At 45.1% G+C, this 25118-nt stretch overlaps 1 protein-coding gene across 3 annotated transcripts; it reads right to left on the bottom strand.

The window, feature by feature from the left end:
• Positions 1-9502: 9502 nt before the first annotated feature.
• LOC123069911 (protein ALTERED PHOSPHATE STARVATION RESPONSE 1) lies at positions 9503-21005 on the bottom strand. 3 transcript variants are annotated; one of them, XM_044492880.1, is made up of 4 exons: positions 19561-21002; positions 18762-18940; positions 17896-18020; positions 9503-10532 (listed from the first exon to the last, which is right to left on the bottom strand). In XM_044492880.1, exons 1-4 carry the CDS (start codon positions 20807-20809, stop codon positions 9725-9727), a joined length of 2361 nt encoding a protein of 786 aa, XP_044348815.1. In that variant the 5' UTR covers positions 20810-21002; the 3' UTR covers positions 9503-9724. The 3 variants fall into 3 exon arrangements, with proteins under 3 accessions (XP_044348815.1, XP_044348814.1, XP_044348816.1); XM_044492879.1 differs by having other exon boundaries at positions 17797-18020; positions 19561-20998; XM_044492881.1 differs by lacking the exon at positions 9503-10532 and adding an exon at positions 10622-11181 and having other exon boundaries at positions 17797-18020; positions 19561-21005.
• Positions 21006-25118: the final 4113 nt, after the last annotated feature.

Raw genomic sequence — 25118 nt, 5'->3', positions numbered from 1 at the left:
GGAGACACCACTCTCCAAGAAATAACAAATGGTGCATTGATGATGAACTCCTTGCTCTTGTGCTTAAAATGATAGTCTCCCCAACACTCAACTCTCTCTCATAGGATTTGGATCTGGTGGAAAGAAGATTTGAGTGGAAAGCAACTTGGGGAAGGCTAGAGATAAGATTCATATGGTAGGAATGGAATATTTTGGCCTCAACACATGAGTAGGTAGTTCTCTCTCAGAAATGGTAAGTTGGAAGTGTAGGTTTAGTCTGATGGCTCTCTCCACGAATGAAGAGGAGGTGGAGGGGTATATATAGCCTCCACACAAAATCTAACCGTTACACACAATTTACCAAACTCGGTGGGACCGATTCAACAGACTCGGTCGGACCGATTTAGTAAACCTAGTGACCATTAGTGATTTTCGGTGGGACTGACATGCAACTCGGTAGGACCAATTCGGTTAGGGTTAGGGCATAACGTAATCTCAGTAAGACCGATTACACAAACTCGATGAGACTGATTTTGGTAATAAGCTTTCCAGAGAGTTGGTCAGGTAAACTCGGTGGGACCGATTTGCTCTTTTCGGTGAGACCGAAATGTTACAAAAGGGAAACAGAGAGTTTACATTGCAATCTCGGTGGGACCGATCGCTCACTTCGGTTTGACCAAAACGTTACGAAGGGAAACAGAGAGATTACAATCCCATCTCGGTGAGACCGAGATCCCTATCGGTAGAACCGATTTGCCTAGGGTTTGTGGCAGTGGCTATGATATTTGAAATCGGTGGCGCCGGATAGGAAGAATCGGTGTGACCGATTTTGGTTTTGGGTTTAGGTCATTTGTGGATGTGATAAAGTAGCTGAGGGTTTTGGAGCATATCACTAAGCACATGAAGCAAGAGGCTCATTAAGCAACACCTCATCCCTCCTTGATAGTATTGGCTTTTCCTATAGACTCAATGTGATCTTGAATCACTAAAATATAAAATGAAGATTCTTGAGCTAATGAGCTTGAGCCAATCCTTTGTCCTTAGTATTTTGAGGGATCCACTTTGATCATCCATGCCATGCCATTCATTGAGCTTTCCTGAAATATATGTCTTGGAATAGCATTAGCTCAATGAGCTATATGTTGTTATGAATTACCAAAACCACCTAGGGATAGTTGCACTTTCATAAGCAAAGCCTCTCCTCGTTTGAGAGTTATCGGGACACATCAAAAGTAGTGTATTACTCTCCAAAAAGGGCTGACCATGTCCATGGCTACCATCCCGTGCTCCGTCATTCAGTGCATGCATGATTCACGTTCCATTGAGAAAATAACATTGTGTACGTGCCATCGGATAGAATAACTTAATTTATAAAAAGCACGCCACCGCATCATGAATGAACTTTTATTCATCCACGCATGGTTCCCATCAACAACTACTACACTCGCCAAATTATCAGGTGAGCTGCCTCTTCGTACAGAAATGAGCTCACCGTGTACCCGCGCATGAGTATTAGGGAAAGAGGCAAAGAGTACCTGCGTCGGTGCCTTCACCTCTTCTCTTCATGCTCGTATTCCTTTTTCGGATGATTCATGCACGTACTCCACCTACGTTTGTGACCGTCGGTGAGTCTCTCGTACTATACTTAACTCCATTTTCTTGCATGACACGTGGACCTTGATGCCCCACGTGTCGGCAAAACTTAGAAGAATGCTTTCCGACGACCAAGAAGGAGCAAGAAACCTCGTGGTGGAGCGTATGGACTCTTTAGTTTTTTTATTCAGCGGGATAAAATCTACCCAATCTTCTCCATAGTAGACCGGAAGAATCCGAAACACGGTAGCCCGGTGTTGCTATCACCATATTTCTTGGCCTCCGTGTGACACCTAGCTCTAGTAATCCTCCGTGCGACTGGTGTGAATCTCCCCTGCAGTTGTGCACTCAATATTGTTGCATGGCAGGTGGAGCCAGATGAAGGATGTCTAACATGTCGGCGAAACAAAGTTGAATTATTTCTGGCATTGCTATCAATCTTTCAGGATTTGCTTATATGTACGCATAATTTTTCACCATAATGAAATTGTACTGTGATGCTATGAAGGTTGCAACTTTGTTTCCCACAGAAAAAAATGTTTCAACTTAGGATTCATGTGTCCTCTTGCCTCAAGATTGTCTTGTTACAACATTCCATCAAATACAAATGAAACTACCATGGATGCTAATGCATCTCAATGGTTCGCAGATCAGGTCCAGTATTCACATCACAACTGAAGACAAAGTTGTGAGAAGGTGTACAAATAAAGAAAAATATATAATTGTTCGATGATGTTCGTAGGCATGGCTCCATTTCCTGGGCACAATGTTCAAGCCCCCAGACCGCAAAGGGCCAAGTTATGGGGATTGTTTGGAGAGTGGTAGGTGGCATATGGCTTTGGTTGGCGAAAAGCTGGCAACCGACGCAACGTTGGACGAGGTCCTGTGCGTCTGCTCGGGCTATCGGCCAGTAGAAACCTGTACGGAAGGCCTTGCTTACAAGGGCCCGAGCTGCCGCGTGGTGGCCGCCGAGTCCAGCATGAATTTCGGCCAAGAGATGTCGCCCTTCCTCTTCAGAGATACATCTTTGAAGTACTCCGGTAGAGCTTTTCTTATAAAGCTCTCCCTCATGGACCTTGTAGGCTTTAGAGCGCCGCACAATGCAACATGTCTCATTTTGGTCTTCGGGGAGTTCTTGCCTATTTAGGTAGGCTGAGAAGGGTTCGGTCCAGGGGCAATGACATGTCAGTGTGTTTGGGTTCTAGGGTTGTGGTCGGATCCGGACTAATATTGCTGGTCTCCCCTTGCCACACCACGGATAGCTTGAACAGCCTTTCCAAGAAGATGTTAGGTGGGATGGGGTCACGCTTAGCACCGATGCGGGCGAGGATGTCCGCCGCTTGATTGTTTTCTCAGACCACATGATGAAATTCGAGCCCCTCGAACCGAGCTGACATCCTGAGGACGGCATTGCGGTAAGCCGCCATTTTTGGGTCCTTGGCGTCGAAGTCTCCATTTATTTGTTATATTGCGAGGTTCGAATCACCACGCACTTCTAGGCGTTGGATGCCCATGGAGACTGCCATCCGAAGACCGTGCAACAGAGCTTCGTATTCGGCTGCATTGTTGGAGTCTGTGTATAGTATTTGGAGTACGTATTAGACTGTATCTCCGGTGGGGGATGTCAGGACAACGCCCGCTCCCAGACCAGCCAGCATCTTAGAGCCGTCAAAGTGCATGATCCAGTTGGAGTATGCGCTATACTCTTTAGGGAGTTCGGCTTCTGTCCATTCTGCGACGAAGTCAGCCAGTACTTGCGACTTAATGGCTCGCCGTGGTTTATATATGATGTCAAACGGGAGGAGCTCGATGGCCCACTTAGCAATCCGGCCCGTGGCATCGCGGTTATTTATTATATCGTTGAGTGGTACTTCAGAGGCCATCATGATTGAACACTCTTGAAAGTAGTGTCATAGCTACCGAAATGCCATGAAGACCGCGTATGCTATCTTTTGATAATGTGGGTACCGTGACTTGCATGGTGTGAGGATAGTGGATACGTAGTATACCAGCTTTTGAAGCGGCAACTTATGTCCGCCCGCCTCTCGTTCGACGACGAGCACTGCGCTTACAACTTGGTGTGTTACCTCTATATATAACAACATGGGTTCGTCAATGTTCGGCGCGGGTTGCTGGCCAAGAGGGCCTTTATTTCTTTTAGTCCGGTTGTAGCCGCATCCGTCCACTCGAAGTGTTCGGTGCGTCGAAGAAGGTGATAGAGAGGTAGTGCCTTTTCTCCTAATCGGGAGATAAAGTGGCTTAAGGCCGCCACGCATCCAGTTAATTTCTGGATTTGCTTGAGGTCTGTTGGGGTAGCCAACTATGACAGAGCTTGGATTTTAGCCGGGTTTGCTTCAATTCCTCTATTGGAAACGATGAAGCCTAGTAGCTTTCCGGCAGGAACGCCGAAAACGCATTTTTCCGAATTGAGCTTGATGTCATATGTTTGGAGATTGTTGAACGTGAGCCTCAGGTCATCTATTAAAGATTCGACGTGTCTAGTCTTGATGACCACGTCGTCTACGTATGCCTCAACTATTTTGCCGATTTGTTTTTCCAGGCATGTCTGAATCATGCGTTGGTAGGTTGCACCGGCGTTTTTGAGCCCGAAAGGCATGGTGTTGAAACAGAAGGGGACGTATGGAGTGATGAATGCCGTTGCGGCTTGATCAGACTCTGCCATCTTGATTTGATGGTATCCGGAGTATGCGTCGAGGAAGCACAATGAGTCGTGTCCTGCGGTAGCATCGATGATTTGATCGATGCGGGGGAGAGGGAAGGGGTCCTTTGGGCAAGCTTTATTGAGGTCCTTGAAATCGACACATAGGCGCCAGGATTTGTCCTTCTTTGCTACCATCACCAGGTTTGCTAGCCAGTATGGGTGTTTTATTTCTTTGATGAATCCGGCTTCGAGTAACTTGGCTAGCTCCTCTCCCATAGCTTGTCGTTTGGGCTCTGAAAAGCGCCGCAGTGTTTGCTTGACCGGCTTGTACGTGGATGTACGATAGCACCACCTATCGGAACCACGGCTCAAAAATCACCGTGTCTCCAAATTGCGTTTGAATTCTCCAAACCCTTCCCTTTACATTCTTGCAAGTTGCATGCTTTACTTTCCGCTGCTCATATACTCTTTGCATGCTTGCTTGAATTGTGTTAAGATTGCTTGACTTGTGCTAAGATAGCTAAAATCTGCCAAAGACTAAAATTGGAAAAAGGATAAATTTTTATTTGGTCAAGTAGTCTAATCACCCCCCCCTCTAGACATACTTTCGATCCTACACATGTCGAAGGCTTCACTTCAGCGGGCTAGCGTATTACGGTATCTCGGGAAAGCTGGCTACGACATCAAGCTCGTCGATAGAGACGGCTTCACGCGGGCCATGTCACAAGTTAAGTGGTCCATCCCCAACCCATCAGGTTCAACCGCCGGTGATCTCTTCGACAGCCCTGCCGCTGATCTCCTCCGCCACACGGTCAAGGATTTGTGATCCTTGTACGCCATCAAGCCCATTTTGTCATTTTTGAAGGACACGTTCTACGGCGGCGGCTTGGGATCCTCAATTGCCAAGTCAGGTCTCATCGACCACGACCACGAGGAGGGCACCCACAAAGCTTCTTCCAAGGTGAAACAGCCCATCTATGACATCAGAGAGTGCACAATAGGTCCGTGCTCTTCCAACTGGAAGGATCCCGTCCATGACATCTGAGGCAACATCCTATCAGCAAATCTTACCTTTTCTAGCTTGCCATACCCGTACCCTTTGTTGTAGTAGTTTTTGCCATGTGGTGTTTTAATTGTGTCATGTTTAATTATTTCAGTTATGCAAAATTGTAATGTTCAATAGGGCTATGTGATGTTTAAGTATGAATTGTCCACTTCAGTTTCACGAATGGCTATATTTGGTTGTTTATAGTGAGTAGATGCCTTGTTTATCTGTATTTGGTTGTTAGGTTGGTTGCAGTGAGCATTTGTCCAGTTATCGAGCCGATGCCTTGCTTATTTGTATTTGGTTGTTAGGTTGGTTGCAGTGAGCATTTGTCCAGTTATCAAGCAGATGCCTTGTTTATCTGTATTTGGTTGTTAGGTTGGTTGCAGTGAGCATTTGTCCAGTTTTTAAGCAGACACCTTGTTTATCTCTATTTGGTTGTTAGGTTGGTTGCAGTGAGCATTTGTCCAGTTTTCAAGCATATGCCATGTTTATCTGTATTTGCTTGTTAGGTTGGTTGCGGTGAGACTCTGTCCAGTTTTCAATGGATATATTTGATTGTTATACTGATCATTTATGCCTTGTTTATTTCAGTCATTCACAATGTGATGTTCATTATGTGCAAGTCGGAACGGTGCCGCTCGATTGCATCAATACCAGTTTGAACGGCTATATTTGGTTCTAGTTATGCCTGGTGTAGTTAACACATGCCCTTTATTTCAGTTTTACACATTTATCCAGTGTGATGATTAAGCATGACCTATGTTATATTCATTTCAACAATACCAGTTTGAGTTGCAATATTTAATGGTTGTTAAGCCTGTTGTAGGTAACATTCCCTTCCATTTTATATATGCTTTAACAGCATGTTGAAACCAACACATTCAAGCTATCATTTGGAGATGATGTTGTTTACCTTTGCTATATTTGTTTGATGTTAAGGTTGATGTACTTATCATGCATTTCCACTACTTATGCAGGACAACAACGGGAGTGGCCACCATTTTCCGGCGAGGTTAGTTTCATCCCTCGGCTTATACTCCCCCCGTCGTTCCATAATGTAGTGCATACAGATCCAGGCTTGGACACTTGTTAGCTTCTAATATATGCCCTTGGCAAGGATCCACGCATCGACCCTTTTGTGTATGGGGCAATGAGATATTCATGAACAAGCATCAAGTGAGGAAACTGATAAGGATTATTAGCAAAAAGATACGAATGGTGGCAAGCAAATTATTTGTTTAGGCTCTATCCAACACAACAGTGAGCTGTAGGATGGTAGCTACAAACTCTGCAGCCTTCTCTTTTTACTGCCCATAATAAGTTTTTAGACAACAATGTCTGAATCTTTTTTGTTCGCATTGGTTCCCGAAGCAGTTTACTCAAGATTACCTCGCAAACTACATGATTGGTGGACATGCAATGAAGGCTAAAATATTTCATCCAGACTACAATGAGCATCGAGAAGTCCTAATGAAGACGGTGAAGGATGGACGGGCAGCCATCACAAGGGGTTGGCCTAGAGTCGTGCGCACATTATGTATGAAGGAGGGCACAATATGGGCATTCCGCTTCACCTTCTCTAGCAACATGAATGTCTTTCGCATCTCTCTTTACAATCTTTAGTACAACTGTGGTTCAGCATTCTTTACTTCGTGCTTTTATAGTTCTTCAGCATCGAATTATGCATCGTGGTTGAACCTATATTTGTAATAAACATGGTTCGGTATGAAATAAGTGATTGCCTACTTTCGAATTCAAAATATGTGGTCTTAAAATTTGGGATTAAATTAGGGATAAATCAGGGATTACACTGCACACGGTTTACAAAAGCGAAATGTCTGCGATAGATGTGGAGATCAGACACGTTTCTCTGATCCACAATGTGTGCAATCAATCTCTACTGCACACACGATCAGCCAAGAAAAAACGTGTGCAATTAACAATAGCATCGCACACAGTTCCTTCTTATTAAATGTTTGCAAAGTCACCTTATCACACGCGCTTGGCAATTATGGATTGTTTATGATGTTGTGCACATTGCAAATGTTTGGTCATAGAAGAGCGCGTGTGATAGGTCTTCATCCGACACGGGTACGACGGATGAATCGTGTGGGGTGTATTCAAGCTTCGCATATAGTTTTATAGGGACAACTGTATGCGCTCTTATATCAAATCGCATACGGTCGAGGAAAAGTGAATGTGTGTGATTGTCTGCTTATCGTACACGTTATATAATCGTGAACTGTTTGTGATGGGTCACGCATCGTAAACGTAGCACCATAGCATACTGACTGCGATGGCAATGCGAGCACAAACGAGCTGCGAGGATGAAGCGCTTCGGATATTTGAGATATCAGAAACAGTTTTATAGGGACAATTGTATGCATCAAGGCTCCTAATCCCCGACGGTTTCTGTGTCGTGTGGGAAGGACCCCCCCCCCCCATCGCACACACTCACTTGGCGATGGTTGAAAACGCCGTCGCGGAAAGGGGTTAAAAACCGTTTGTATAGCACCTCGTTGTACCAGTGATTAGCAGATCGAAATCTATCTCATGCCATGCGGGCAATTACAAGGCGGGCCATTAACAGGCCAAAAGACAACTCGGGCCATAAATGCGCTGACATACTACATGGGCCTTTAACAGGCCGAAAGTGAGGACATGCCAGAATTGTGCCATCCAGAGCATGGACCGTTAAGAGGCCGAATGTCACGTCGGGCCACAAATGACCCAAGTGTAGAGCCAGCCGTTAAAAAGGGTGAAAGACAAACCAGGCTAGAAATGACCCAGCTCTACAATGGGTTGCTAATAGGCCGAAAAACACACCTTTCAGAAAACAGCCCAATTCCACCACGGGCCGCTAATAGGCCAAATACTCACCAGACCATAACTGGGCCTATATAGATAGCGGACTATTAACAGGCCGAAACTGTTGATGGGACGCAATGATGTCGAATGGCCAACGGGCCGACGACGGGCGAAATTGGCAGCCGTTTTTTGGGTCGTATGGGTCGTGGTTGTAAATGGGCCATCTGCAAACAGGCCTTAGTGAGCCAGGCCACTAACTTTTGCCTGAATTTTGTGGGCCTCCAACTAGGCCAGCCTTCTTAACTAAACAAGACACTGTTGGGTCGTGCCACGTGTCGCCGTTTCATTGGCACATATCGTCCGTTGGGTGGGCGACACCTATCACAACGCCGAGCTGAGGCGTGGTTCGTTGTCGAATGAGAATTTGACATGTGGAAAATCCTCATTAATCGAGGCTGTTAACGGGTATCTTGTCCAAAACCCGCATCTGGTAGCTTAACAGCGAACCGTTATGATGGATGCCATGTGTCGGTTACCCTTGACGAAAACACTTTCATGACGCGGCATTTATCATTACAGAAGTAAACACTTCCTTGATGATAAATGGTTTATTGTCATGAAACACTTCCACGATATGACTATCTTGATCTTGTCATAAAATCGCCAGGTATGTAATGCGTGATAGAAAACGTAACCTACTGTGACAAATGTGTATCATCGTAGATGTGTTTTTTTAGTGCATAGAGCTGCTTCTTTTTTGCGGAAATAGTGCATAGAGCTTAGCTCATATATGGGGTAGATCCATGAGTGGATTCAAGGCCTTTTAGGTGAAGAACCATCTATGTTTATCAAGGCCTCTTTGGAGAACCATGGTAGAATCATCAAGCCCTCCTTGTTCTAAGACTTGGGGAAGAACCCTATCTTGTTCTATCTATCTTCAGATGATTTGAATTATGGATCTATCTATGTATATCTCTATTTGTATCTATGTGTATCGATATGTGTGCTTTCCTTTATGATTCCTCTCGGGTTCATCGTGTTTCTCCTCAAATCCATCTCTAATTCGTAAAGATCGGGCCACGTAGTGTCTCTACCCAACATCATACTCCCTCGTCATATCAGGAAATAAAGCAAAGTTGAACAACATATAACGTTCAACAATATTCCCCTAATAAAGCATCCGGCTCATCACCGAGACAAACAAGTTTATTATTCCTTTATCAAACAAGTTTATGATTCCTTTATCCTTGGTGACAATAATACAAGGCGAAACCATTTCCAGTCCTCAGAATGCCAGGTTTTACGTAAACTGGTGTACTCAGGTCATCAAAGTTTCCACCCATGTCCAAAAAGTGCTTATGAAAATATCAGAACACGCAAGGTGCTATCAAAGGGTAAGGGCTCGGATCAAAGAAGTGCAATTAAACCACTTCCTCAATGACCATATGACATGATAAATGATTGATGGTATCAGGGGATGATCTCAATTTTGCTGGCTGACCTCTACAGTGCACTTGGAACATACATATTCAGAGCGGCCTAATGCCAGCAAACAACTACTCCCTACAACCAAAATAATATTTGCCTGCCTCTGGTGGCAGGTCAATTACAGTAACACTAACACGCACAAGCCATCAACCTTGAACCTCGTCTCTGAGCATTGGCAGCACTGCAGATTTTCTCAAGCTACTGTACATGTCATGGCAGAAGAACGAAAAGTCCGCCATGTTTCTGAAGAGCTCTGGCAGGTGCATCCGGAGGTTTGCCAGCGTCTTCTCCCTCACCTGCCTCACAAGCCTAAGGTGGAGCTTCTCCTCTTCCTTCAGCCTGATTTCTACTTCCTCAATGGCTATTCTCCTCTCGTTGACATGATCTAGGCTTGGAGTATTGGCTGCTTCGGGGTTAGCTTCCTCACCCTGGGATGCCTTTCTTTCTGTGTACCTACGATGCCAGTCTTCAAACTGTGCCTTCTTACGGTCAAGATCCCTGCGAGTTTCCTCACACCTCCGCCTTAGGCTGACCTCCTCTTCCTGAAGCAGTACAATATTGCTTATGACTTCAGTAAAGCTTTTAATGGCAGTTTTGGCAAGTTCGACGGGAAGCCTCTCAAGCTGGTCGTGCCAGGCATATAGCAGATTCTTGATAGGTGGTTCCACCTGCCTTGGAGGGGAGGATACCTTCTCCTTCAGATTGCTCTCGATGGAGATGAGATTAAGCTTCAACCATGCATTGAGTGCTCTGATGTACCCTTTCTGATGGTCCATAAGTTTGTCAAACTGCATATGCCACTCCCTGACAATGTCACGTAGCTCACAGGTCTGCTTATAATGCAAATCAGTTGTCTCCCTTGGAACAGGCGGTACCTCAAAAGCTCTGATCCCCGATATGATCAAAAACTGGCTCTTGTGATGACGGTGCATAGAACTCCACATTTTTGCCATGCTGCACAAGACATTATATCAACTTGAAGAGAAATGCTAAACAAAGAGAGCTGGAAAGCTTAGATGCAAGCTAAGATAACAAGCACTATATCACAAGAAAGGTATGATCTCATTTAATAAGAACAAATTATTAAAACATTACAAACTCCTTTATTACCCATGATGGCGATTCTTATTTTATCATGAATTTCGCTATCTGTTATTGTACCTTGTCTCCAAAAAATAGCTGGCTACTTTTGAATTAGGGGAAAAAAGATCCACCGACTAGTACAAATTTTCTCCTGCCTACAAGCACCTAGACAACTGGATCATGGAATTTTTACTAACTTCTCCAATCGTTGCACAAAATATGGTCCGGCTGTCCTGGCAATGAATTGGATGCATTGACAGATATATTTGGAAAACAAGTGCTTAATAGCAAACCATGCCCAAAATTGAACAGTATATGGGTACGAAGACATATATATATGGTGGATCTTCTGAAGATAACGACAAAAGCTTTCTTCCTCTTGATAGTTTGTTGGCCATTATAGGGGAAGGGTTTTTTCTCAGTCTTCCTTTGCATGTGAGAGGCGAGGGTAAACTTCTTTTGCCTTTTTGTGGTTTCTTCAGTGGTTCGTGTCAGATGTGGGAGGTACTTTCCTGGTGTGCTGCAAGTAAATGAAATGCTAAATAAATTAATGGTAACAAACAAATAGGTGGTGTCCAAGAATTCTTTTTTGTAGGATCCTAACAACGGTACTAGAACAAGTACGTTGATTTGTAGTTGTGAAAATGTCACAGCAGGTTACCTGTACCCAATGTGGGTAACAGGCCTAATTACTGCCTTGCTCTCTCTTTCTCTCCTTTCTTATATAATATGTGGTGAGCACAAAGGATTACAATATCAGGGGTACTCGGCGAGTTAGGGGAACTTGACAAGATGGAACTAGGTCTCGACGGGAAGCGTTGAGATCTCCATGTGGTGTAAAGGTTCTAGGCTAGCTGAAAGGCACTGACCCCCTCTTCATGTGTCCTTCTGTCTGGCCCTTGTATAGCACAGGTAAGGAGAACCCCACATCAGGCGTATAGCGGTATAGGGGTAGGAGTCGGGCTCGTACTGGGTACCCTTTCCTTTGTGTTCTATAGGATTTCCTTCTATGTTATCTGGAAAGTTGCTTCCATGGACGGTGATGTGTCGTCTTGGGAGCGCTCGCCCGTAGCTGCCCATAGCTAGGCCGGGGGGGGGGGGGGGGGGGGGGGGGGGGGGGGTCCATTGATATGGTGGTTGACTCCGCCAGGCTTTGGATAATTTTACTTATCATCAACAAGACCCCATCAGTATTCGGAATAGAATTTGGAGTAAGGTTGATGTAGATACTTGCAGCCGTCTTGTCACCTCCTTGTTCGATCGAGGAGTCCTCTATAGTTTTCTCCGTAATCCTTGTTGCGTGTTGGCAGTCGCACTTGATAATTGTTGGGTGCTCATTCCCCTCCCCTTCTAGTTGTCATTAATGAGTAGTCAGCTTTGCTTTGCTTTGTCAAGAGTTGATCCTCTTTGTCATGGGCGCGTAGTCGATGTCAGTTGCAGTCGCGTCCTTTAACGACTCGCGTCCTTTAACGACTAAGATTCCATCTTATGGCCACGTGTCGTGGTGATAGGCTTTGGCGTGCCGGATCAGTGATAATTAGAAATGACAATGTAATGATGCTTGACAATGTAACGTTGTTGATTTGACACTTCCTCTTTCCTTGGGCCACAATCCGACGATCTCCAGAATTTTGAACAGTGGCATGCCCCTGTTCCTGTGCCATGTTCTCTAGAGTTTTTTGTTTTTTGTTGTAGAGATAGGACATTCTTCCTCCTTTCCTATCACTATGACCTTTTCAACTTCCCGTTTGCTCTTCTGCGAGCTTCTCCAATTGTGAACCTCATTGACCGTTACCTACGCTTGATGAGCCGGTGATGAGGGATCGATAAGGGATCTCCAGGACATGGAAAGCCTCCCATGTGATCTCATCTTCCATGCTCCTGCCTCTGGTTGAGTTGTCCATTGCCTTGTCCAAACAAGACGGTGGTGGTGGCGGATTCCTTACGATGCGGCATCGGTCTACCTATTTCCGTCTTCATGCGGGGCTTACTTTTCTTCTATGGCATTGCTCTGGTGAGCTTGACGCTTGTTTCCTTCTTGTATCATGCAGTATTTTGGGGCGCATTTATGCAATATTTTGTCTCCATAAAATATTTTGGGGCGCTGCCAGATGTGGCGTTGTTTTGATGTCACATTTCTTCTATGGGATTGCTATGCTAAACCTGACGTCGGATTCCTTCTTGTATCATGCAGTCTCCACACATCTTTGCGATATTTGGGGCGTTGCCGGATGTGGCATTGTTTTTAAGTCACTTCTACATGTCTTCCATAGATCAATGGTACTCTCTGGGCCTTTGTTGTTGTGTCGTTCGCCCTCGCAACAACTACAGGTCTCCACTCCTATTGGAGCCACGGGCGGTGCTAAGGCTGATTGTCGGTCATGTTGGATTTAAGTGGAGAGAACTTTCAGCGACCCTGCCTTCATTAACTTCTACATAGCAATATCTGAGCCTCTGGCAGATGGCAAGTTGTTGTCTCTTTGCAGCGACGCCTACGAGCTTCATGGAGGTGGGGAGGTGAGATGACGAGCGCGAATTTGACCGATGACTTCACCTGTCGTGGTCAGTGCCCGCTGAGATCTCGTCCTCTTCCTTCCAGGGATTACCAAAATGGACAATAGATCGTATAGGAGCTCAATGGTGACTATCTAGTAACTTTCCATTTAATGTGTGTTCTTCACATCTTCTCTTCTTACTTGAATTTTCTTTGATTTTGCCTCCTAGATCCTTTCACCTGGGAGGATGAGGAGGTGAGTGACTGTCTTACTAATCTCTTTGTGGGAGATTCCTGGGAGTGGACCTCCCCTAGTACGCCTAGGCCCTTGTCGATCGCTCACCACTCACCGGAGGAACCCGAGAATCGACTGTCGGTATGTTACCATCTTTTAGTTTCATGAATCACTTTTCACTTTTCTTGGATCAAACTTGTCCTTATATTTTCCCCATTTTCCTTCTAGCATTGATACTAGATTATGAATATCCTATCTCTCTGGTCATTGTTCCTTTTTGCCCTAGTGAAGGTAGAGCACGGTCTCCCATGGATAGGGAGGTCGCATAGGGAGGTCACGGGGCATCCTCCTACAAAGCGACAGAAGAGGGCTACATGGCGGATAGTCATTGTCGCAGAGGGTCCATCCCATGATTCGCAAGTGCCCAACTGATGGCATTGTCTTCCTCTAGTCCGGGGTAATTGCTCTTAGAATCCCTTCATGTTTTTCCTTCCCTTTTCAGTAGTCCGGGGTAATTGCTCTTAGAATCCCTTCATGTTTTTCCTTCCCTTTTCAGTAGTAGCATCGATGGTACATTTGGGTTTTTTGGTTTAGCTATGTCCCCTTATGGGGAAGTATTTTAATGGATACGTCATCCAACTCTCGATGTTATTGTTAATAACACCATACATGATGAATAAGATATGGCTAAGCTAGCCCTACATGATTACCTTGGGAATAAAGTTATGTCCTAAGCGTGAGCGGCTTGTAGTAGTTGCCATCATACCGTTGTGGGTTTACAAGGGAATCGGTCTATGCCGTCACGAACATACACACGGATACATGGGTTTTACTTTCTCCCTTCTGTGCCATATCTTTGGGCAGGATGCGTTGTTGACCCTGTTGCTAATCTCGCTTGTAGGAGCAGTTTGTCCTCATGTTGAACTGGGCGAGTCTCTACTCTCATTTTGATTTTGTTTGTCCTCTTAAGCCCACGGGAGTTGTGTTTGGGTACGTGATGAGATGCAGAGCATCCCACAGATCACCATGCCAAGTGCCCCATCATCAAGAGACACGTGCATCTCCCACATCATATATATAAAGGTGAATCTTCTCCTTTACGCGTGTCTACTTCACTCTCCCGAGGATAAAAAAAAACTTGACCTCCCTACCATTCACACCTATAGGTTTGAGCCGAATAACAAACGTGCAATGGAGGAGGTCGTGCACAAGCGAGCACCACACCATCCGCAAGGAAAGCATGGAAGCAGAGAAGGAAACGTGAAGACACAAGGCCGGATTCCGAAAGCATCGACAAGAGTCACCACGAAGGTCAGCAGCCTCTGGACCCCCGTGCACACGGCACCCCCACCCCCACCCTCCCCCCACCCATTGCACTGGCATGCCTACATGCAGCTATTGGTCTTTGCCCATGTAGCATTCCCTTTCTGCTCCTTGCTTGCCCCTTCATGCATAGGACTATATATACCTCTCCCATACCTCGGATCTAGGGTTAACTAAGAAAAGGCTAAACATTAGAACTTTAGCTCATGTACCTCCCCTTTGTGGGATCTGTCTCCCCTAGTGGGATCAAGGCCTCCTCTTGAGTGGAAGACTCCATAGGAGTGCAAGACATCCTAAGGGAGAAAATTCCTCTAGGAATATCAAGACCTCCACCTGTGTAGAAGAAGGCTTCCTTGAAACATCAAGCCCCCTTGCCTTAGGACTTGGGGAAGACTCCTAGCTTGTTCCATCTCTCTCTTGTGGATGATTTGGATCAAGTATTTATCCATGTGTATCTTGTGTTGAAACTTGTGTGTTGATTTGTGTTGGATTTACTTGTGATTCCTCGTGATTTTCCTCATGTTCTTGGTGTTCTTCAAATCCACCTCCAATTCGTGAAGATTGGCCCACCCAAGGACTTGGTCCTACATCATGTCTTCTTTGTTTCCTTGATCATAATCGGTAAAGGTCCAAGAGAAACCATCATCTTCTTGTCGTGATAGACGCAGGTTTCAAACATCTATAGGAGATGCAATCCCAACACCATATTGGAGCGCATCTCAAGTCCACAACTACGAAGATGCTCCATTTCGTGCGATGATTTCCTGTGGTCTATGTAGAAAGAGAAACCGATGTACCCCTTTGGTCGATATGTTCTTCCTGCTAGGGGCATCACCGCTGACCCAATTCTTGCGGGTCGAATTCCCATCCTTCTGAGTGTCTCCATGGTTATCAAGTTGTACTTGCTACAAACCAATGGTAATACCCTTCGCAAGTCTGTGTTTCCTATTCTCGTTATGATGAGGAATTGTCCTTCCAGTCATACTTCTTGGCAAGGTCCATCCAAAATCCCGTCCATGATATGGCGCTGCTCTCCTTTTATCTAACGGCTCATCTTTGAGCCATGGGACTCTAGGATGTTTCCTCCAACAAAACCTCACCTAAGTTTTTGTGATTTAATTTCACATGGCATGGCGTGAGGCATGGTGTCGTCATCTTTCCAAGTGAGGGCTTCTTTGCTTATTTCTTCAACCATCTGATGAAAACAAAATACTCCCTGGTACCATGGGTCCAGGTGAGGTGGAATCCCCAGCCCGCACTTGATTGTTCCTCAGGGATTGATAGTTGGATCACGCATGTCGTTATCATTGCCTTTTGAAGATGATCTCCTAGATCACCTCTTGCCTCCGTCAAGGTACGGTGTTGGTCTTTGTCATGTTTTCTTTTTTTGGAGTTGCCTTTGTCGTTGCACTTGCTCCTGTCTGACCTCTTTCTTCCTTCTTGCACGACCTACTTCCTTCTGGCACGAATCCTTCAGCCACCATTCCATTGAAGCGTCCAAACCGTGATCCTCCTCTGTTCAGCCGTCCCCCAACGATTCCGCAGATCTCCTTGATGCAACGACAAGCTGTGATTCCATGATTATGCATTTGGTGGAACTTGCACCATACACAAAGGCTGCCTTCTCTCAACCTTCTGCACCATTTTGTTTCTCCATGCTAGTGCACTTTCGTTAGTGTTGGAATAGCCAACGGGACCCCTTGTGTTGAGCACTCTTTTTTCCATTGTCCTGGCATCCCACAAGTGACCAATGAACTGATTACGTCTTCATACACATGTCGGGCAATGTTGTGCCATTGAGATGGTGTCTCTGAAGGCCATTCGCCTTGGCAATCGCCATCAATTTTGTAGAGGTCCTCCTTGCAAAGTTAGCGAGAAACCTTCTCTTCTTTGGCAGCAAAATTTACAGGACAAATTTCCAAACAGGTTCCTTGTCGCTTACTTTCTCATTGAACAAGAAGGCGACAGGTAATCCGTCGTTCACCAAGCCCCCGAGCTTCTCTTCCACGTTTGTCAGTGGTTGCCTGCCGATTGCGATGATTTGCTATCCAGTGATAAGGACGGAGCCATAGACCCGATGTGATATCGTCACACCAGTTGTCAAAGGATTTTCCATCAGATTCTAACGGCGGTACTAGAACTAGTACATGGATTTGTAGTCATGGGACCGTCACGATAAAAGGGGACACGTGATTTACCCAGTTCAGGCCCCCTATGTTGGTAAAAGCTCCACTTCCTGCCTGGCCCTCTCTTTTTTAAAATATGTGGTCAGTACAATGGATACAATATCAGGGAGTACTCGGCGAATTAGGGGAAGCCAATAAGATGGAACTAGGTCTCGACGGGAATGTCGAGGTCCCTACGCGGTGTAAAGGTTATAGGCTATCTGAAAGGTGTGGATCCCCTCTTCATGTGTCCCTTTGGCCCTTATATAGGGCTGGTATGGAGAACTAATGTCAGTGCGTCAGGCATATAGGGGTAGGAGTCGGATCCATATCGGTACCCAATACATTGGAGCTTCTCCTTCATGTTCTATAGGATTTCCTTCTATGTCCTATGGAAAGTTTCCTCCATAGTCAGTGATGTGTCGTCTTGGGTGTGCTGGCCCACACCGGGGCCCAAGGGGGTCCATTTGATACAGTGTTCACTAGGACAGGCCTTGGATAATTTTACTTATCGTTTTCAATTGCAAAATGCTATATATAAGCAAAAACTATGAAACTGTGGACTGAAGCGCGAATTTAACTGCCTGTTGAAACAGCAAGGTCAATCAAGGCTAGGAGAGTATTTATGTGGCAGCATATTCCCTTTACTTTACATTATTAGACTGTAGCAATGCATATTTTAGCCTTGTTAAATCGATCTCCACACAAATAGATATACCTATAGTTCATCATATTAGCAAGGACAATCAGGTAGCTTAGTCAGCAGATGGATAAGATTATGAGAAGGAGCCGCACATAGACAAAGTATATATCATTGACACAATTAATTGCTCCTGAACGGTAGAAACCAAATTGGCATAAAATAGAAAATGACATAATTCATTTCCAAACAATTTTCGTAAGTCAAAGAATGCTCACCCATCGACAAGGTCCACTAACTTCGGGTATAGCTGTTTATCACGTAGACGATTTATTTCTGAAACTGTTGAATCCATGGATTGCATATCCACTATGTACCTTGTGTGCAAGTGGCTAACGGCGGCCTTTGTCTTCTCAAGGGTTTCAAGTTTAACACCACGTTTCTTTTGTTTATGCAGTAGATCAACCTTCTTTTGATAATCAATTTTCATAAGTTCCCCTGCCTGGTTTGGCACATTCATAAAGCAGATCAGGCAACAAAATCAGAGACTGAAACAACAAACATGACAAAAGAACAATTGCTGACGATTTCACATGGAAAGAGCACTAAAATAAACCACAGGTCAAGAATGTGAACGAGACAGTTTGGTCTACACTCATTGCTCCTACTAACAAGGATTGACTTATCACTGCATTTGTAATCCCCCCTAAATGCAAATCCATAGTCCTACATTACTACATTTCATCTTGAATCTACTTTCATAATACATGATGTTTGCAGCTTTACAACAACATATTTTAGTAGCAATTAGCAATCAAAGTGGCTCACAGACCAGCCAACACCCGAACAGACTAAATTTGGATTTGGAGGGAGTATCTTCCCAATGATAGGATCTTTGGCAAGCAACCTGTATAAGAACGGTTAATTACACACCCTGATAAATGGAACATTTTAGAAAATATTGACCCTGATGCAACAGTAAGATGTATAGTGCAACACGAAAAACAAAAGGTAGCAAAACTGGTGTTTGAGATAACAAAATTTATGTTCCACGGTTAAAAATTTGGCTAATAGTAGGGATTTAGCTGCAGAGGTGTTCACTGTTCACTACGGGTTTCAAAATATCACCACATAGCGGCTAGGACAAATGCACTAATATTCTAACAATGAAATGGGACATGGATAAACCAAAAAAAAATATCCTAGCAAAGCTATTCCAAGAAAGTACTTTAATAGACATTACCTTCACTTCATCATACAATTTTTTCTCCCAGGCAAGCATCCGGTCGAGAACTGTGGCATGAGTTTCGAATCGTTCATCAATCTCGAAATTAACACCTAAATCCTCTTGGTCCGGTAAATTCTTGAAGGAGCGATTCCATGTGATAACATGCATGATTTTCGTAGAATGATCAATATGTCCTGAAAATATCCAGGGATCGTAAAGAAGAGTAAATTCAGTACCACACTGCACGCACCGAAAAATTGAGAAGTTTAAACTTGGAATTCAGTAAACCAGAAAACTAGCTGCTGGTGGACCACAGCCGATATTTCTAAGTTATCTGAAATGAAGCTAGAGACAAAAGCAACAAATGATGGTAACCTTACAGTAAATTTAGCACCCAAGACAAGTACAAAAATAATCTTGCAGCTGTGTTTGTGAGCACCAAGACAACAAAGCATTACAACATGCAGTTTACAAATTTGCAAAGGTGCTATGACAACAAAATAAAAGGGAAAATGGCATCAAAGGGAAGTACACTACATACGCCCTAGTTTAGAAAATAGAGCTGGTCTGGGGTACTGGGTTGTTAAACTAATCTGGCACGGGGCAGAACTTCAGTTTCCACTTTTATCTATACCAAAAGAACATCGATTGATTCATAAATGTTAATTGTTTTCTTGTTTCCAAAACTAACGATCTGTGGCACGGTGATTGTCTAGCACAATGGGTGCGGACTGATTGCTCAGGATTCAAAACCAAGGATTACTGTGGGGACCTCCCCTACAGTTTCCATTCAAAAGAAACAAGACACACTTGCCTCGACTGTCAGCATGGTTGGAGTGGTAATGCATCCGTGTGGCCTCAAGCTTTTTTGACACATCATGTGCACTCTCCGAAGACTTGAGAAAGTTATCATCAAGCTGAGCAATAATCTGCAGTAAGCTGGCAGACACCATCATAATCTTCCCTTTCCAGGTCTCAACTGAGCCCATGGACGAGGCATGCTGGTGGTGTACTTCTGGTTGCAGGCCAGGTGCCTTGGGTGGCTTCCTAACAATCGGCTTCGACGGGGGAAGGTTTGCTGCATCGATGGCCTTCGCCTTCTCCAGTGCTGTCTGTGGTGGCCGCTCCGCCCACTCCTCAGCACCACGTGATGGTGCAGATGCCTCACCAACAGCTGGATTCATCACTGGCACTGACTCCTTCTCCCGCCTATCCATCCAAGTATCATCAGTTTGCTGCTCCAGGGTGGGCGGTGGTGTGGGGGTTGGACCGAAGAAGTAGTCCCAGGTAGCCATTTGAGCCTCCGGCATGGGGGGCGGTGGTGTCGCAGACGCAGGCGTTATTGGGGATGGGTTTAGCTGCGGTGGTGGCGGTGGTGGCACTGGAGAAGATCCCATACTTTCCATCACCCCTCTCTTTGGCGGATGTCCGTGCACCGTATCATCCATTCTGAAATCGTCATGCTCGTGGTGATCCTCGTCGTCGTGGTCGTTGTCATCGTCCTCATCATCATCATCATCATCATCATCATCATCATCATCATCATCATCATCATCATCATCATCATCATCATCATCATCATCATCGCTGTCAGTTATGATATGGCCACCGTCCTCCTCGCCATCCTCATCCTCCTGGATAGCAGCACTAGCTGGGGCGCGGTTCTTGGTGGCAGCCCGGGGATCGGGCATGGGGATGTTGGGGGTTGACGAGGAGCGCTGGAGGCTACCATGAGGGAAGTCCATGAAGGGCGGGGGCGGGGGGGAGGGAGGGATGAGGACAGTAGTGGTGGTCGGGGGCGGAGGCGCAGAGGCCGAGGCTCCGGCTGCGGCCGCCGCAACGGCGGCCTGGTGGGAATGGGAGGCTATCATGCTGGGGTCGGGCGCCTCGCCATGGGCGAAGTCCGAGAGCGCGCCACCGGTGCTCTTGAGGAGGACGGTGTAAGCCGAATGGGCGGCGGCGAAGGCGTTGCGCGCCTGGACAGCGTCAGCCATGAGCCGCTTCCGATCCCGGCAGCGGCACACCGCCTCCTCCTGGTCGATCTTGGACTGTGCGCACCCCATCGAGGAGGCGATGGGAATTCGGGGTTCTGGCGATCGACCCTCAGAGGGGATCTTTGGGGAGGCGACACGGCGGCGTGGGTGGCGGCGTGGCGAGGGGAGGGGGAGAGTGGTGAGGGCCGGTGGCAACGGATCGGTGGTAAGCTGCTGGCCTAGTGCTGTAGAGTCTGGAAAGTGATGGAGTCTCTTCGCATTTTTCAATTTTTTCCATTTTATTGGCTGTTTTTATCCGCCCAAGCATGCGGGCAGACTGGCATCTCATACCAAGCATGGCAGGCGCCGCTCTGACTTTTCCTCTTCTCTTCTTCACACAGTCGTCACCGTAGCTCTGCCACCATTGTTGCTCCGTCGTCATCCCCACCCACAACGTCGTCACTGGAGGCCCCAACCCATAACTCCGTGGTCCATGCTGTCAAGTTTGCCGCCGCCGGATGTCGCCCCGGTACATGCAACTCCTCCCGACATACACCTCGTGTTCTATGTGTTCGATGAAATGTCCAAGCAATTTTTAATTCTTTTGGTCATTTTTAGGTTACGGATGGACTTATCATTGAATGATACGTATGAAAACACAGACCTTGATGAGTTCATATACACAGAGTTCATAAATTCTTCGGAATCAGGCAATGAAGATGTTGAAATGGTGATAAGCAACTAGAAGAATTGGAAAAGCAAGAGGAGCATGTACGACTTCAAGGGTTCGATAAAAGGGCATGAGAGCTCTTCCTAAGGATAGGTTCGCTGGCGCGAGGCTTCTCTACACCGACTACGTCAGATTGAACCGACCATACCATGAAGAATTTTTCTTCGACGATGCTTTCTGGTGAGCAAAGATTTGTTCTTGCGCGTAGTGAATGTTGTGGAGGAGGCTAATGACTACTTCAAGCTGAGCAAGGACTATGGCAGGAAACTTTCTTTCTTTGTTGTACAGGACGACTGCTTCCAGGATGCTTGCTTATGGTAAGGCCGCAAGTGCCAATGATACTGAAATTTGAATGGGAGAGACCACATGCTAGAACACAACGATGTAATTTGCACGCGTCGTGCTGAAGGTGTTTGGACCAGAGTACCTGAGAGAACTAATTGTGGAGGACACAAAAAATGGTTGGGGCAGTTAATTGAAGTATCAACAGGATTACCATGCATGTTTGGTTCAGTTGATTGCATGCATTGGCAATGTATGAATTGTCCCAAAGTTTTGTGCGGGCAGAACTAAAGTCACTCCAAATAGGTCACCATCATACTTGAAGAAGTGACATTGAAGGATTTACAGATTTTACATGTTTTCTTTAGCGCACCTGATTCTAACAACTAGATGTCATGTTGTGACAACTAGCTCAAAGACCAACTGCAACATGCACGTTAAGTGAATTATATGAAACATAAAATTGAAAATGCGTGTCGAAAGTTAAGCGAACAATTTAAAGGATTTTTTTCCTCAACTCCCTGCAAAGATTATGCTCATATGAAAGTTGTATTTGGCCATATGACTTTGTAGCTTTGCTGGTTGGCGTGTGCTGCTGCACTTTCTCACTGACCAGTCTATGCCCCGAGCTGTGAATCCTCTAGGTCGGTGCAACACATGTTAAGCTAACTATTTGAAACTGCAGCCAAGAAGTTAAGCAACACCAAAAGCAGCATGTCTAACTAATGTTCGTTCTATAAATAATCCCAAAGGCCATTAACATCAATAAGAGCACACACGGGAATGAAATAAAATTATCAGATGGGAATAATGAATGGAAACTAAAAAATAAGCCAAAGAGCAACCTTGGGAGGTGGTTCTGGAGGTTGATCCCCTATCATGCTACTACTCGGGCGATCCAAGTTGGGATTACCTGAATCGACCCATCCTTCTGTGCGTGTCATGGCATTGAGCGATGTTCAAGCTCCTGGGCACGTGCTTTTTCAAGCGACCATGGCACCAGATCCACCCATTCTTAGGTCCTGGTAGTCCTTTTGGTTCGAGAAGTAGACTAACCGCCCTTGCTAGCTGGACACAACTTAGTTCTTTGTATCAATTAGTAACCTTTGTTGTCGATCATTGGCAATTTTGCAACTTTTATTTATTGCCGCCACAAACCAAGTTTCGTTGGCCTTTTTAGTGAAATGTTGCCATTTTTTCTTCGGTGCTTGTATGAACTCGGAGAAATCTTTTAAAGCATGCAAAACCGAGTTAGTTTCAATGTGTGGTTGTAACATCCCAAATTTTCAATTTGGAAGGTTATACATTAAATCATCATTGCATATCATATTTTATTACATTTTGGTTAGATCCTAGAAATTCTACCCAACTCAAGGACCCATGGAGAGAGTTGGGGATTTTGTTATTTTCATATTTGAGTTTTTCTCAAATTTTGAAAAGAGGATCATTTGATTTTAATTATTTTCTCTTCGAATATTTCTTTTATAAAAATAAAATAGAGGGGATAAAATGACTCTCCCAAAATAAAGAAATATTAGAGATTTAATATTAAAATCAAATAAGATTTTTATTCGGAGTTTTATCGCTATTTTATTTGAATTAGGAAAAATATGTGTTTCTCAAAATTGCATTATTGGCCCAAATAAATTTTCACTTTGTCCGCTATATTTTTAGAGGACGGGGAAAATTTATTTCAGGATTTTTGGAGTCTGTTTAGTATTTCTTTTATTTGTTTTTCTGTGCGGAATTATTTAAAAAAACGAACCGACTCCGGGCCGTATCTGGCCAGGACTCCCCCCCCCCAGCTGGCCCTCTTATAAGCCGCCACCCCCGAGTCGCCCAGCCCACCAGCCCGCGCCGCACCAAACCCTAACCCTAGCCGCCAGCTGCCGCCGCCAACTGCCCGACACCGTCGTTGCCTCGCCCCGCTGCCCGACACCGCCGTCCGCCGCCGCCGACCACCGCCGCCACTGCCCCGTTGACCCGCCGCCGCCCTCGCCAGACCCGCCGGAGGTAGTCGCCGCCGTCGCGGTTTTCATGAGAAAATCGTCGGGTTTTTTAGAAACCCCGGTTTATCTTTTTAATAGATTGGTTTTATTTTTCTCTGGTTTAGTTATTTAGCGAACGCCCGTTCATTCGTTCGTTTTAACGAACAATTTTCACCGTTTAGCCGCAGACATCGAACGTTTGTCCGTTAGCCTGTTTGTCAGTTTTCTTTTCCAGGGATTTTCCGCAATTATTTTCGATCGTGATTTCTGCCCTAATTTTCATTTTAGTTTATCTTTTCGCTCGTTTATCAAAATCAGGCGATTCAAGCGCCTAGAGTTTCGTCTCGAAGCCCTCTTTCCATTTAACCAACTCAAACAAGTTTTTGCTACTGTAAAATTTGACTTAAGTCCAGATTAGTAAATGAAGATTGTTTCTTCCGCAGTTTGAGTTTCGTTGCTTCGTTTAATTTGATTCTTTTTGCAAACCGGAGTTCTTAATCGAACTTTCTGGTTAGATCTCTTATTTGAGTTTTACCTGTGCTTCTAGTTGAGTGCTTATTGTATGCTTGCTTGTTTGCGATAGAGAACCCGGAGTGCGGAGCGTGCTACTACGAGTCTCTAGGTTTCATGGATCATCAACAAGGCAAGTAACACTTTGATCATACCTCTTTACTACCCAGTTTTATTGCATTAGATCAATCCTCAAACAATTGCATTATTAGGATCTGATTAATATGTGGGTTTTGGGAACTAGATGAGGTAGTACCTATTGTCCTGTTTATTATAAAACCCTTGGAAGTTACTTCTACGTTGCTTGTATTGCTATGCTATGCTTGTAGACGTGGATTGAGTGAGTGTATCCATGACAGATGTGAGTATTGTTGTTTAATGGTTAACTTAAGGTGGCAACTTTAATACACATCTGGGTGGATTGAGGCACCTGGGGAACCCAGTGTTGCCTGTTTTTTTTTTGAGAAATCCCGGGGTACCGTGTGATTCTCCTATTGACCGCCACCTAGGCTCAAACGAATCATAAGATTATTCATGCTAGAAACTTCCATGTGCAGCCACAAGCTATTATGGGATCTAGCATAGTTGAGTACGTTGCAAGACCTCTTTCAGTGGTGGGCTAGCAGATGTAGGGGAAAGTAGGTGTTACTTCCACCCAGAGTAAAGAGTTATTGTTTTAGAAAGACCGTGTCTCATTTCTCCGACCATGGATGTATTCGAGTCTTGTGGGGAAATGTGCGTAAACCTCTGCAGAGTGTACAAACTAATCATGATTAGTCGTGTCCCCGGTTATGGACGTTTTGAGTATCTAGTTCTTGGATTATCATGTGGATCTCATCACTCTTGATATAATTTGGTTGGGTTTAATGATGATGCTTAATTGGGATTG

The sequence above is a fragment of the Triticum aestivum genome, chromosome 3B, assembly GCF_018294505.1.
Source record: "Triticum aestivum cultivar Chinese Spring chromosome 3B, IWGSC CS RefSeq v2.1, whole genome shotgun sequence".
NCBI classification, from domain to species: domain Eukaryota; kingdom Viridiplantae; phylum Streptophyta; class Magnoliopsida; order Poales; family Poaceae; genus Triticum; species Triticum aestivum.
Note: the sequence above shows the minus strand (reverse complement) of the source record. Positions and strands in the feature narration are given on the sequence as shown.